We start from the raw sequence: 14,444 nt of genomic DNA, 5'->3' as shown, positions 1-14,444 counted from the left end.
GGTAACAGCTCCAATCACCTAGGCAATCTGAGCAGAGGTTTTCCCCTCATTTCTCCCTACCTGCAACCTTCTGGGACACATCACCTGTCCCGGAATGCTACAAGTCCATCCACAAAGTGCAGTGTGATTAATGCATGTGTAGTGGGAATCTGAATGTAAAGCAGCAAGGTGTCACAGCTTGCTTCTCTTAGTAAATAGGCCAGGCCCGGGGACTCAAAGACCGGCGAAGAACCAGCCCAAGAGAGGACAGCGTTGGGTGCTTGGACAGGTGAATGTCCTTTTTTTTTTCTTTTTTAAGTCAGCAGCTACGGTATTTGTAGCTGCTGACTAACTTTTTTGGTTAAAACTGAAGAACCACTTTAACCACTTTAGCCCCAGAAGATTTTACCCCCTTCCTGACCAGGCCCTTTTTTGCGATTCGGCACTGCATTACTTTAACGGACAATTGCGCGATCGTGCGAGGCTGTACCAAAACAAAATTTACGTCCTTTTTTTCCCATAAATAGAGCTTTCTTTTGGTGGTATTTGATCACCTGTGCAATTTTTAATTTTTTGCGCTATAAAAAAAATAAAAATAAAAATCAACATTTTTTTAACACTTTAGGCCAATTGCAATATGCGTATTTTGATTGGTTTGCACAAAAGTTATCACGTTTATTAACTACAGGAAAGATTTATGCCATTTTTATTGTTTTTTTTACTAGTAATGGCGGCGATCTGCTTTTTTTTGCGGGACTGCGACATTGCAGCGGACAGATTGGATCCCTAACTGACATTTTTAAACTTTTGGGGGGACCAGTGACATTACTACAGTAATCAGTGCTATAAATATGCACTGTTACTGTAATAATGACACTGGCAGGGAAGGGGTTAACACTGTTGGTGATCAAGGGGTTAAATGTATGCCTCATGCTTACTGACATGTAAGGGGGGGGGGGTTCTGTGAAAGACACAGAGATCACAGGTTCAGCTATGCTGAATCCTGTGAGCTCTCCCTATTTGTCACTGAGAAGATCCGCCTGCTTTGTTTACATAAGCAGGCGGGTCTTCTTACAGTTTCCTTGACAATCGGGAAGAGAGGTGGCGATCGCTCCTCCTCCAGCCAGACTCCAATTGTGTCTAAACACAGCGGGAGCGAGCCTCCGGCGGGACGCACGCGCAGCCGAGACCACTAGGAGTCCAGCGACGTAGGTCTACGCCGCTGGGCCCAGGGGAGGCGCACTGCCGCAGTAATATCACTGTGACCAGTCAGCTAGTGGTTAAATACTATTTATCACTTGTATTTCATTCAGAGTATGCATTTCCCAAGTTTTGCATTGCATTTCTTAGTTCCCTAAAAAAGGAAATCGGAGCTAAGATAATCTCAGGCCCTCAGTTACATGTCCCACTTACAGGATGCCTTTACATGGTTCAAATCTCGGCCAGTTCAGCAAGAACTGGGCAAGAATAGAACCATTAGTGGGCAGGCTGAATGTACCAAGTTGATCGATCGATCAACTTAGGTACAACTAGTCTACCGGATTCACTTTCAATTATCCCAAATGGCTGCTATAGCCGCTAGCGATAATCATTGTCTTTAGTCAAAGAAACAGGACCCACCGATTCAGACTGCTACCCCTCCTTCTCCCAGTCTGAGTATAGCTGTACTGGTTGATTTCAAAATAGGTTTATGAAACTTCTGCTAGTTCTATATAAAAAAAAAAAGAAATCTAATTATTTCTTAATGACTACATTACTGGATTGAATTGTGTTTTTATATCAGCCTGCAGTTCAGCTTTAAGTATAGAAGACACTGAATGATAGCTTCTACTTTACTGAACAAGCTGCAAGGGCTTACTCATTAATAGAGGCCACATTTCCTGTGATTATGGGCCTATGTCATTATAGGTGTATCTATCAGTCTTACCATGGTATTACGCTTGTGTGCTAAACTTTGGTGGTTGTAAGGCGGCTGACTGTGTGCAAAATATATGTACTGCAATTTGCTTCCTGTCATGTAAAAGCTTGCTGCACCGGTTCAGAAAAATAGTCATTTGCACCTTGTCACACCTGATGCTAATTAATGCGAGCGGCCACAAATTAAACCCTTGTAAAATGGCATAGCAAACTTGCTAAAGTTTTACAAATACATGTACTTTCTTTGGTTGTATTACATCACATTTAATAATATGAAGGTGAATAATTCAAAGTAAAACTCTGCATCCTTGCTGTCAGTGTACTCACCTGGGCATCATTGTGCTACTTTATCAAGTTGTGCATTCTATATTCCAATATTAAGGCACGTTCTTGCTTGGGTTTTGCTTTTTTTTTTTTCTTCTTTAGTACAAATAGAGAAATGCGAGTCATTTTTATAGTGCCCTTATTTTATATAGAACTGCCAATTTACACAGCACTTTACACATATTGTAAGTTCCTATGTCCCTGTCCTCAGGCAGCTTACACATCCTATTTCATAATTATAGATACATATACTAAAGCCTAGCACACATGGGCTGAATTGATGGCATCGGCCGGTCAATAGAAACTGGCCAACATTTGGGCCATGTGTATTGCTTCCTGTCTAACAGAAGCTGGCCGAACTGCCAGCTTGTGTCAAAGGGGCATGACCAAAAGTGCTCTGGTGGGGGTCAACCCCCCCCCTCAAAACACAATAGAACAGCAGGGGAGATCGCTGTACTAACATCAGATTATTAGTACAGCGGCTCCGACAGGGGACGTCAGGTTTTTTTTTGTTCAGCCCATTGGGTTAAACAAATAAAAACTAGTAATGTGTACTAGGCTTAAAGGAGTTGTAAAGTCAGAAGGTTTTTTATCTTAATGCATTCTACACATTAAGATAAAAGGCTTATGTGTGTAGCAGCCTCCCCAGCATCCTCTAATACTTGCCTGAGCCCAATCTCTATCCAGCGATGTCCATGAGTCCCTCAGCCTTCAGAACTCTCCCTCCTGATTGGCTGAGACACAGCAGTGGCACCATTGGCTCCAGCTGCTGTCAATCAAAGTCAGCTAGCCAATCAGGAGAGAGAGGGAGCAGGGCCAAATGGCAGCTCCATGTATGAATGGGCACACGGAGCTGCAGGATGGCTCAGGTGCCCCCATAGCAATCTGCTTGCTGTGGGAACACTCAACAGGAGGAAGGGGCCATGAACTCTAGCCAGGGACCCAAGAAGAGGAGGATCCAGGCTGCCCTGTGCAAAACCATTGCACAGAGGAGGTAAGTATTACAAGTTTTTTATTTTATTAGGAAAAAAAAACAAGACTTTACAATCACTTTAAGGCTTGTTTACACAGGATCCAGCTACCCTACTAGCATATCTATAGGGCACTGAAAGAAACCAGAGTACTCCGTGGAATCCCATGTAAGCACAAGGGAAGCATACAGATAGTGACCTGATCAAGATTTAAACAGTGCTGATTAGTGTATTCTGGCAACAGGGGTGTCTCCCTGTCAGAATACAATACTGCAGCTGGCTGAACAAAAAATTTGATTTCCCTATCCACCCAATCGAGGTGGATAAAGAAATCCTCCCCACTGTGCTATTGTATTCTGACAGTGGGGACTTCTACGCTGCCAGAATACACTGATCAGTACTGCAGCCAATTGGTCTATCGAGTTGAAATTTTCCAACATTCCCATTCCAGAGAAGCCAGTAATAAGACTTGTCTCTAGCTGGAACGATGGATCAAAATGTGTCCAATTCAGCAAGGACCGGGCGAATTTCAGTTTATCAATGACCAGCTTTAGCAATGAAAGTTGCACTTTTTCCTGGAATGTGGTTAAAATATCATTCTGTAAAGAATACCCAATCTCATACAAGGAAATAAATAAAGAAAAAAAAAAAAAACATAATTTTTGCTTGCACATAGTCGGATCATGAACATCAGCAAAGCTTCACCTTATTCACTAAGCTCTAGGAAAAAACTCCCTGCAAAGGGAACAGAATAGCAGCATACTGCAAGCACATGCCTTGCACATTGGTCATTGCTACCTAAATGAATGCAAGTGATAGATATCAGCAGATTCAAACTGAACAATCTGAAATGTTACAGCCACTGTGCTACAGTACACAGAAAGTAGGGACTCTATTTATCTGTGTTTTCATGTGTGACTTAAACAACTTTCACCCACACATTTTTACATAAGATTCAATTAAAGATTCAATAAGAAAAATGTGTTTTTAGAAACCTGAACGAAATTCAGTTCTAGCCACACACTACGAAGCGAGGGCATAGGGAAAACTTATTTTAATTTATCTTAGTTAAATCTGAAAACCAGGTTACAGAAATATTATCTTACAAAAACAATGTGTATTGTTGCTTGAATCTCAGTCTACTTTGTTTATTTATTTTGGATCCGTACAGTAATCCAAGTATGAAAAATTCCTGCACCTTGCCTGTGCAGGAACTTACTGTAATAAAGACTAGTAACCTTTGCCCACTCTTCTTGAACAGGGTGAATGGTTTTGTATCCTCCCATTTGTAGTTTTCTGCAAGCAGTCTATAGTGGATGAGTACATGTTGGGTCCTTTCCATAGCTCTTTTCTCTGCACAAACTATGTGCAACCTATTAATTATATCACTGGTACTTTTATAAGGTAATATCTGGGTTTACAGAGGCGTTTGGAGCACATAAAGTGGATTTATCTTTAGTAGCTAATGATAAATATATCTAGTAAAAATTCAGCTTTAAACACTTGTCGACTGCCCTATAGCTGGGCCCGGATTGCGACAAAAAATAGGCCCCAACATTTTAGACTGAGTAGCCCAGATCCCCTGCAGGAGTCGGTGGAAGGGGGGAACCCAACCCGGCAGTGCTGCGGGGGGAGCAGAGGGGGGGCGGGAGAGAGCACACAGGGGCCCAGATAGAGGACAAGGGCAGCAGAAAGAAGATGGATAGGAGCAGAGGCATAACTAGAACCTTCAGGGCCCTGGTGCAAGAAACCATTATGGTCTCCCCTGACCTCTGGTCCTGGGGTCCTTCCCACTGCTCCTGGGACCCTTTATTCCTGCTGTGGGTCCCTTTTTCAAGGATCAGATGCGAGACCCTTTCACATGTTCTACAGTGGGGCTCCCCCCTCCCCACACAGGTGGAATGCCAAGTGTGACCTTTGCGACCCTGGTAGTTACACCAATGGGTGCTAGCGATATTTTTGGGGGTTCTTAACACCCTCCTGGTGCCTCCCCTAGGGACATGGAAGCAGGCATGGGCCTCCAAAAGCATGGTCGAGGGTCGCAATTGTGACTCCTGAGTCTACGTCAGTGAAGCATTATACAGTTGGGGGGGGGGGGAGCAGTGAGAAGTATAAAGTGGGGGGGGTAGTATACAGTGAGGGAGTATTCAGTGGAGGGGGGCAGTGATCAGTATGCAATGGGGGAGCAGTGAACAGTATACAGGGGGAGCAGTATGTGGCTGGAGGGGGCAGTATATAAAGGAGCATTATATAGTGGGGGAACAGTATACAGTGCAGTGAGCAGTATATAGGGGAAATCAGTATACAGGGGAGGGGGAGCAGTGAGCAGTATATAAAGAGGAGGAGCAATATACGGGGTTGGAGGAGCAGTGGGTAGTATACAGGAGGGGGAGGCAGTGACCATTATACAATAGGGAGCAGTATATGGGGAGGCAGGGCAGTGATCAGTGTATAGTGGGGGCTGCATAAAGTGTACTAACCCCAGTAGGGAGCTGAAAAATTGCACATGGAGGGAAATGCTGCAGGGGTCACATTTACCTGAATTCCTGCTCCCTCTGGTACTGTGATCTTCCACACACAGTTCAAACTGTTCAGGTATGGCTCAGGGAATCCTGGAGATAGGATGGTTCCTTTACGTTCAGTTAGATTCCCACCACATGGTACTAATTAACAAAAATATTACAGAATGATGTCAATAATAAAGAAAAGTTGTATTACTCAGAGTAAATGCAATGTCATGTGCCTGCTCTTTCATTTGTAAATAGTGCTATGGATTATTGCTCATCATGGCACTTTGCACTGGTACTAAATAAAGATGTTTCTAAACGATCTCATGGCTTGTTCTCTTCTTCAGTGTTTTCCAAAAAGCATGGTTTAATAATAATAAATAAGGATATAAACCAGCAGTCTGAGAGCAGCAAAGCATCTTTACCCCATTCTGAAAATAACAATTATGATCAAAGCGGTAACTGAAACTCAGGAATCTTGCGAAATGGGCCCCTTGTATCTCTTACAATAGTTAACGACTCTGGTCAGATGTTTAATAAAAAAAGAAATAGTTTGTTCTTTTATAAAAGCCTACAGGGGACTCGAATGGCAGATAACAAATTGAAAACACAGATATGAAAGAAAATGAAAAGCTGTAATATCCTGTAAAAAAGGTAACACAATAATCAGTATGTAACTAACAAAAGCATGAGTACTTTTTTAAATCAGTTTTAAAAGAGCGTCCAAAAAATCAAATGCAAATATGTGGTATTGTTCAAATTGTCATCAGAATTACAAGTCATATATACACAAAATAAATTAGATCTTGGCTACCTACCAACACATGAGGGCACTGAGGTGTTCCATTGTGCCAGAGCTCCAATCACAGCTTGACATTCAATGTTTTTGGAGCCTTGCAATGCGTAGCCAGGAATACACTCAAACCTCACAACGGCTCCAACCGAGAAATCATTTCCAATGCGGCGGCCATACTTGGGCTCTGGTACTGAACTGCATTGAGTGGCACTAGTACGAGGCACAGCTTGAGGGCAGAGTAATTAGCACAAGAGACAGGTAAGAATAAAAAAAAAAAAGAGAAACAATAATGCATAATAGTAAAAAGAAAATACTGGATTATTCAGTCTGACTTAATGAAACCAGTGATAGTATAACAATAACCCCAATTAGATTGAGATGTAATTAGGAAATGAAAAAAACACATTACAGGAGACTTACTAAGACGAATGTGGTGCAGCGGTGAATAATAACCAATCAACTTCTAACTTCAGCTTGTTCAATTAAGCTTTGACAACCTAGAAGCTGATTGGTTACTTTGCCTAAAGGGGGCTTCCAGATTCCGATAAGCCCCCTGCCCGCAGACCCCCACAACCACAACCCAGGGTTGTGGGGAAGAGGCCCTTGTCTCCATCAACATGAGGATAAGGTGCTTTGAGGTGCTTTCTATTGCCGGCATTCTTTTATTTAAATTTTTTAGCTCTCAGTGGGGAAGCCCACTGACAGCTGATGAGTCATCGGTTGTTAAGGGTGCGGTGGCTGGCTCCCCCCGCTCCTTAGCAACCAGCTATTCTTAATACAGAATTTCAATTGGTCGATCATTTTTCAACCGATCGGAATTTAAATCGTTCTGAAATATTAAAATAAACAAAGCAAAGGTCCTTACTATTTCATTTGGTTATTCGGATACATCCCAATCACAGAATAACCAAAAATTTGTCTGAATTTACATTCAGACTGAAACAAATTGCATATGTCCACTAGAAGACCCATTTAAAGATATAAATATGAATCAGAGATGCTAAGTAAACAGCATCCTTCCTGGTTAATGCTTTATCAGGATCACCTTGCCTTTACTCCAAGGCACCTGCTGACCTGTTTTATGACATCACCAGAACAGAATGAAATATTTTTTGCAACATCATTAGTTCCAAGAGACATGCTGTTATGTCTCTCAAATAGAATTATGTGTGTTTGGGTAGAGTTACTTATGCAGTAGAGACTGTTCCCTTAGGGCACTTTCACACTGATGCAGCACAGTACAGTGAACTGGTGGGTTTTGTTTGGGTTACCTGCGCTTTGCCATGGGCTTCTATTGCATCGGGTGCTTTTGGTGCATTTTTAGAAAGCGCACCAAAACTGCCCAATGTAATAGAAATCTATGGCAAAGCACAGGTAACCCGCACAAAACTGGCAGGTACACTGCACAGCACCCGTGGTGGGGGAAAACCACACCACATCAGAGTGATAGCACCCTTAGGTTACTGAATAGGGAGAAACTGTGTGCAATTTATACAATCATGTGAAGGCAAAAGCCCTGTGTTTTTAATTTCTTTTTAACATAATTGAGTATTTAAAAAGTGTAACTGCACGTACTGTATATTAAACCTTAGCCTGCCCCCAGCCTTCAATGGACGTCTTACACTCACCTGTCTCTGATCCAGCAAGATGTTAACTTTCCATAGGATTGAATGAGAGTACTATGCATGCACAGGCCCTGCTTAGAAGATTTTGAAAAGCAGCTCTGTGGCTTTGTGATTGATATCTTGTGGGATTGGGGACAGGTGATTAAGACGTTCAGGAAATGGCTACTGGGGGCTGACCATGTTACAAAATAAATGGACAGAGTTTACACATTTTGTTCTAAGTTAAAGTGATACTATACCCAGGAGCCTGCATTCACTATATATGCTCTCCCACAGTACACAGCACATGGAAATGCAATTATTTTAGTAAATAAAAACTGCTAAATACCTTTTTCTCATCAGCAGTATATAGCAGTCTTCCCTAAGTGTCTGGTTAAAGCTTGTAGGATGAGTTTTTATTGTCCTCTGATTGTCCTATGAGGCTGCATGACCCCTGATCCTCTGTCTGGACAGTGCTGATTGGCCCTGTGCTGATCACATGCACCCTCCCCCCCAAAAAATAAACTCTCTAACAATATTCACTAAACAGAGCATGTGCAGAGTGTCCCCCAGGCTCTGTACTATCAGTGAATGCATTGGAGGGGAGGATCAGACAGAATCAAACAGCCGGTTTTCAAAATGTGGAGGATTAACCCCTTAGCTTCCAAAGTGAGTATAACAAGCATGGTTTACTGCATATACACACTGATTTTAATGTTGTGGATAATACAGAGCCTGGGGGACACTCTGCACATGCTCAGTTTGGTGTGTATTGCTAGAGATTTTTTTTTTTTTTTAGGGGAGGGTGCATGTGATCAGCTCAGGGCCAATCAGCACTGTCCAGACAGAGGATCAGGGGGGAATGAAAACTCCTTCTACAAGCTTTACTATGAACTGATAGGAGTCACAAGACTTTATACCGTGGATGAGAAAAGGTATATATCAGTTTATATTTACTAAAATAATTGCATTTCCATGTTCTGTGTACTGTGGGAGACTAAATATAGTAAATGAAAGTTCTGGACTTAGTGACATTTTAAACACACACTTTGCAAAGTAAACAGTCTTTACTGATTCAGAAAATGCACCTACTAGGTCTACCTACAAAGCAGCTTGATTATTACCCCCCCCCCCACCTCCCTGACCTTTGCCAAACAGACCCTCCATGCTCCCCAGAGCCCTAAAGCACTCCCTTGCTCTTTGGTTCCCCAGATCAAGACTAAGGCTAGGTTTCCACTAGTGCGGCTACGAAGTCGTGCTACTTCTAGCACGACTTCGTAGCGAAAGTAAACTGCGGCTTCAGTGAGACTTGTCCCTCATATATAGAGGGAAGTCGCACTGAAGACGGCTCAAAAGTAGTGCACGACCTACTTTTGAAGTCGCCGCAACTGAAGCCGCGGCAGTGAAAACGGGCCCCATTGAAAACAATAGCTTTTGACTTGCTGTGCGACTTGACATGTGTCAAGTCACACCGCAAGTCGCACTAGTGGAAACCGAGCCTAAAAGCAATCATTCCCATGAAAACAATGTTCTAAAACTACAGTTTGTATAGCTTTTGCATGGATTAAATATGAAAGCTATACTATCAATCATGTTATTTCCAGCAGTGCAATAATAAATACAACCAGCTACATTGTACAAACAAATTTGATGAAGTAGAATGTGACCCACTGGAAAATGATAATTTATGGCTAAACAATAACTTCAAGCTGTATCCGTACCAAGACGCTTGACAACTATAGACAAGTTTGAATAAAAAAAATTGATTGTGCATCTCATCAAACCTTGGTATAGAGGCCAAAAGCAGATCACAGAGACAAACATGACATGGATTGCTGCAAGGTATATTTGCAGAGTCACAGCTGCCTGTTCTCTGTAGATGTGCATTTGCCAAATCCTTCCCTCACTACATCCCTTTCCACTGTCCCAATCTAAACCATGTGACAGTTTTTTAATATCTGTATGAGAGTCCCTGATGGTTTCATGCACTGCTTGGATAGCCACAGGACATGACACACCATTTAGTTACCTACCTTGGTACACAAAATGAAATCCTTTGGCTGTCGCCTGTCCCTTGGTGCTGAACTTAATTAAAATCTGATTGGAAGTTGCAAGAGGTAGAGATTCACCTGTAACGGCAGAGCGCACGTGTTACAGAGCGGGGAGACCTGCCTCCTGTAGATAAACCTGCTGCTGGCATTTGTGATGTGAGGATGCTGATCTGATCACAGTGCGTGTGATAGACTGCAGGCGGCACAGAACACTTGACACTCTGGCCATGGGAAGGCAATATTCTGGCTGGAGAAGGAGATGTGCTCGGAACACTAAAGAGATAACTAAACTAACTTCTCTGTAGCTGCTGATGTGAAATAGAATTATAATGCAGATGAATTTTAGATATTGAAATAGAAAATTCAGTAGAAAAATTAATCTATTTACAGTATAAAAGTTAAATTACACCTTTTTCTTTTTTTTTTTTTTTTTCCCCAAAAACCTTTTTCTAAGTTGCATGGCCTAGTATCACGTATGAAGCCCTCTTGATCCCTTTGGGAAAGAGAGCCTTGACTGATGGGGCATGGCCAGGACATGGGTGGAGGAAGGAGGGATTAAGCGGTCGCTGAGGATTGGTTAAGGGGGATCTGGGCCTGAGGCCTGAGCTCAAAAGTCTCGCACAAGGGGATTCTGGGCCTTTTTGAGGCGTGGATGCAAGAGCTGCCCACCTTCCCACCTCTTTATGAATGGTCTTTAGCTTTAGTGCCATTTTTTATTTTTTACCTTGCCAGCACTTTAAAGTTGCTGTAACAGTATATGCCCTTCATTTGAATGTGGAATTGGTCTGTCTGTCCAGCACTTATGGTAAGGACAGGTCCCCTTGGAATTTGACCAGTTAATGTTAAAGCGTGCTCAGAGTATAACTGGGACTGGCACTGGTTAAACGTGTTTATGTGTTATGTGTTGGAAGTTAAATAAAGCTGTGGCCTTGCCCCTTTCCAACCTAAAGGTTGTAAGTATGGTTTATTATACTGGGGGGCAAGGGTTTTTTTTTTTGAGTATGTTGACAGTGGTCTTTCCGGAGCATATAAAATAAATACAAAAATACCGCGCTGCTGATCACAGTAATGTGCAAATATGCAACTAAGGGTGTGCAAACAGGTGCTAAATAGAATAATTACTCACAGTGTATATGTGCTAGCAAATTAGCAAATTAAATATAAATATTCAGAATATATATATATATATATATATATAATGTATTAACATAGATATGTCATAGTAACGTGCAAAGTAAGTAGTCCCAAAAAATCATTAAAGTGCTCAAGTGCTATTCCAGTGATCAAAGTGGGTGGTAAATCCCTGTAGAAAGACAAGATCACACAGTCTCTTCTTTGACCACACAGTGTTCAAGTGCTCCAAACGATGGTGTAAATACTCGTGATCCCACCACCAAAGTTAGATGGCCCCTCACCTAAGGTTGAGACCCGTGTGTCACCACTGGGTCATAAGCGCTTAATATCCTGAGGATATATGCAGGATCATGCCACCAAGTTAAGCATATGCACCTCAGCAGTCAAGAATGACCCAACAAGCCAGGAAGATTCACCGGTAGTGAATATTTAGTGAATGTCACATTCACTTCTATATAAATGTGCCCCTATATTTACAGATGCTTTATTATTTAAAGTACTTTATATCTTGCTCTTCCTTGACTATTACGACTCTTCCAATTTTTAGACCAGGAAAAAGGTTCCTAGCTGTTTGCTTAGGGGGATATCTAATAGAAAGCAACTCCATTATGGTGTGCTTAGTGACCATAATGGGTCAATAATAGTAACTTATGTCATTGATCAACTAAAACGACTTTGTGGAAGAAGGATTTCCAATTTTATATGTAATGAATGGGAAGGAATGTTCATTTTAATGATCACTTTATATGTCAGTGACTGCACCCCTTACACATTCATTCTATCTTCCCGCAGGCAATCCAGACACTTGGTCTGATTGCCAGATGTCTAGATCTGTCAGACTTGGCCACACATGCATAAAACTAAAACGGTCATAGATCAGGTGAACTTTCTGGTTCTTCTGACTTACAAACATTTGATTGCTGCCCATACACCAATGTTTTGTGTCATGTGATTTATTTGTGCACAGTTTTTTTTTCTCAACGAAAAGATCAGGGATGTGAGAGTCTATGAAAGTGCACTATGACATCCTAATTTAAAAAAAAATTGCAAAAGAGAATGGCACCTCAATGAATTCTAAAATCCGATATATGTTTTATATAAAAGCTAAAAAAGATCAACAGCCGTCAAAAGGTCCAATTGTCTTATGCAGACAAAAAGATTACCCCCCCCCCCCAGAAAAAATGGCATAGTAGACATGGTCATACAATGCATCTATCAATGTTTGTGGTCAGTCATATAATAACTTCTTCCTTTGCTTCTCAAGCTCTTTTTGAGCACTAAATCGATTAAAGATTTGCTGAACCATGTTACTCTATTGTCTGCCAATTTCTGTGTGACTTACTACATTGAAAACCAACTTCTGTAGAAAGAGTGGCTGCCTATTACTTACAGTATGTCTTAAAATATATTGCTCCTCTCCAGACTGGTATTTTCTTTGGCAAGTTTTATGAGCTTGTACCTTGCTTGTTATGTGTGAGCTAGGTCAACAAATCTCAGCCAGTGGCATTTGTACTTTAGATAGGTTTGGTGGGTGCTTATTATTGTAAATAAATCCTTGCAATTTAGTGTTTTAGCAACTAAATCAACAACTGGTTGTACATATGGTTATTTAAAACATAATGGATAGTCTATCAAGAGGTTTTTTGAAAATAAATGGCCCAATCAAGTTGTACTTTGTAAACATTGGGTTTTTGATAAAAGGGTACTTACTTCAATAGAGTTGAAAAACACTGCAATTAGCAATCAGTACAAAACACTACAATTTGTGCCATATACCTGTATGAGATCCAGACAGAGAGCTGAGAAGACGAGTCTGTTCATTTGGTCCATCATGGACTTCAACCACATCATTGAGTGCTGTCTGGAAAAAAGTGAATTGCCCGAACACAACTAGAAAAAAGACAAAAACACTTATGTTGACCACTTGAAAAAAAATAAATAAAAAAAAATTACAAACATTCTTTGGGTCACCCTCACTGAATTACTGTTCGGATTGTTAGGGTAAAAGAACATTTTATTCAAGCATAACATTGGCAGGTTGCCATTTATAAAGGCTGTACTGAAAACTGAGTGATAATAAGTCAGTAAATGATCTTTGAAAGAAAACATGTCATGAGTAGGGTTGAGCGAACACCTAGATGTCCGTGTTCGACGGGTTCGGCCGAACTTTAAAAAAAAGTCCGGGTCCGTGTCCCGGACTTTTACCGAACTTTTCCCGGACACCGAACCCCATTGAAGTCAATGGGGACCCGAACTTTAAGGCACTAAAATGGCTCTAAAACACCAAAGGAAAGGGCTAGAGTGCTGCAAATGGCAGCAAAACGTAATTAAGAGCATGGCAAGTGCTCTGCAAACAAATGTGGATAGGGAAATAACTTAAAACAACAAAAAAAAACCAGAAAAATAAAACAATGTTCTTCTTCATCTCTGAAGGACGAGGCCCATATGGAGTAGGAGGGAGGTTGAGGTGGTGGTGGATGTGGCGGTGACATAGGCGTGCGCACAGGGTGTGCTGGGTGTGCCTGGGCACACCCTAATCACCTAGGGCACATAGCATTGCCAGTGAGGAGATGGGAAAGATCTCCCTGGGACCTGCTCTGCTCTATTTCTCCTTGCCTACAGGTACATGGCCCCGATACATTACTCTCCCTGCTGGCAAACACATGCATGTGTATTTCAACTTTGGGGTGCACACCTTAATGCAATAGGCTGCGCACACCTATGGGCGGTGTAGGTGGAAGCGGCGGTGGAGGAGGACCAGGGCCGGATTAACAGCATCATGGGCTTGGTGCTGAGGATTTTGAAGGGCCTTAAGGGCCGTGCCTTGCCATGCACCCAGAGGAGGAAGGGTGCAGCCATGCATGCCTAATTCAACATGGGATGCTGTCTCTGAAGCCCATAAACACATCCATGCATCGCCAACTGTCCCTCCTTGTCCGGCCTTCACGCTGTGTGGGGAGGTTCTGAGGGTGCTGCCTGGGGAAGCGAGCATAGAAGCCAGACTTCTGTGTTTACAAGTGACAGAAGAGCGGTAACAGTGAATATGGCCAACCCGGGGCCTATATAAAAGGTAGGGGCCTGGAGCTGCAGCTCCAATAGCCCCTACATTAATCTGGCCCTGAGGAGGAGGACGAGGTAGCCAACACTGCTTCTTTTCAAAA

General features: G+C 42.1%; 1 protein-coding gene across 2 annotated transcripts in view; it reads right to left on the bottom strand.

The window, feature by feature from the left end:
- CSMD2 (CUB and Sushi multiple domains 2) overlaps positions 1 to 14,444 on the bottom strand; it is a 1,446,274-nt gene that overhangs the window by 169,064 nt on the left and 1,262,766 nt on the right. For both annotated transcript variants that reach the window (XM_082247591.1, XM_082247592.1), the window contains 4 exons: positions 13,060 to 13,173; positions 10,132 to 10,227; positions 6,517 to 6,720; positions 5,730 to 5,854 (listed from right to left, as the gene is read on the bottom strand). In XM_082247591.1, the coding sequence (XP_082103717.1) occupies positions 5,730 to 5,854; positions 6,517 to 6,720; positions 10,132 to 10,227; positions 13,060 to 13,173 (539 nt within the window). The remainder of the gene's footprint in view (positions 1 to 5,729; positions 5,855 to 6,516; positions 6,721 to 10,131; positions 10,228 to 13,059; positions 13,174 to 14,444) is intronic.

This window comes from Pelophylax lessonae (assembly GCF_965119305.1).
Source record: "Pelophylax lessonae genome assembly, chromosome: 2".
In the NCBI taxonomy this organism is placed as follows: domain Eukaryota; kingdom Metazoa; phylum Chordata; class Amphibia; order Anura; family Ranidae; genus Pelophylax; species Pelophylax lessonae.
This window is presented reverse-complemented; position numbering and strand designations above follow the sequence as displayed.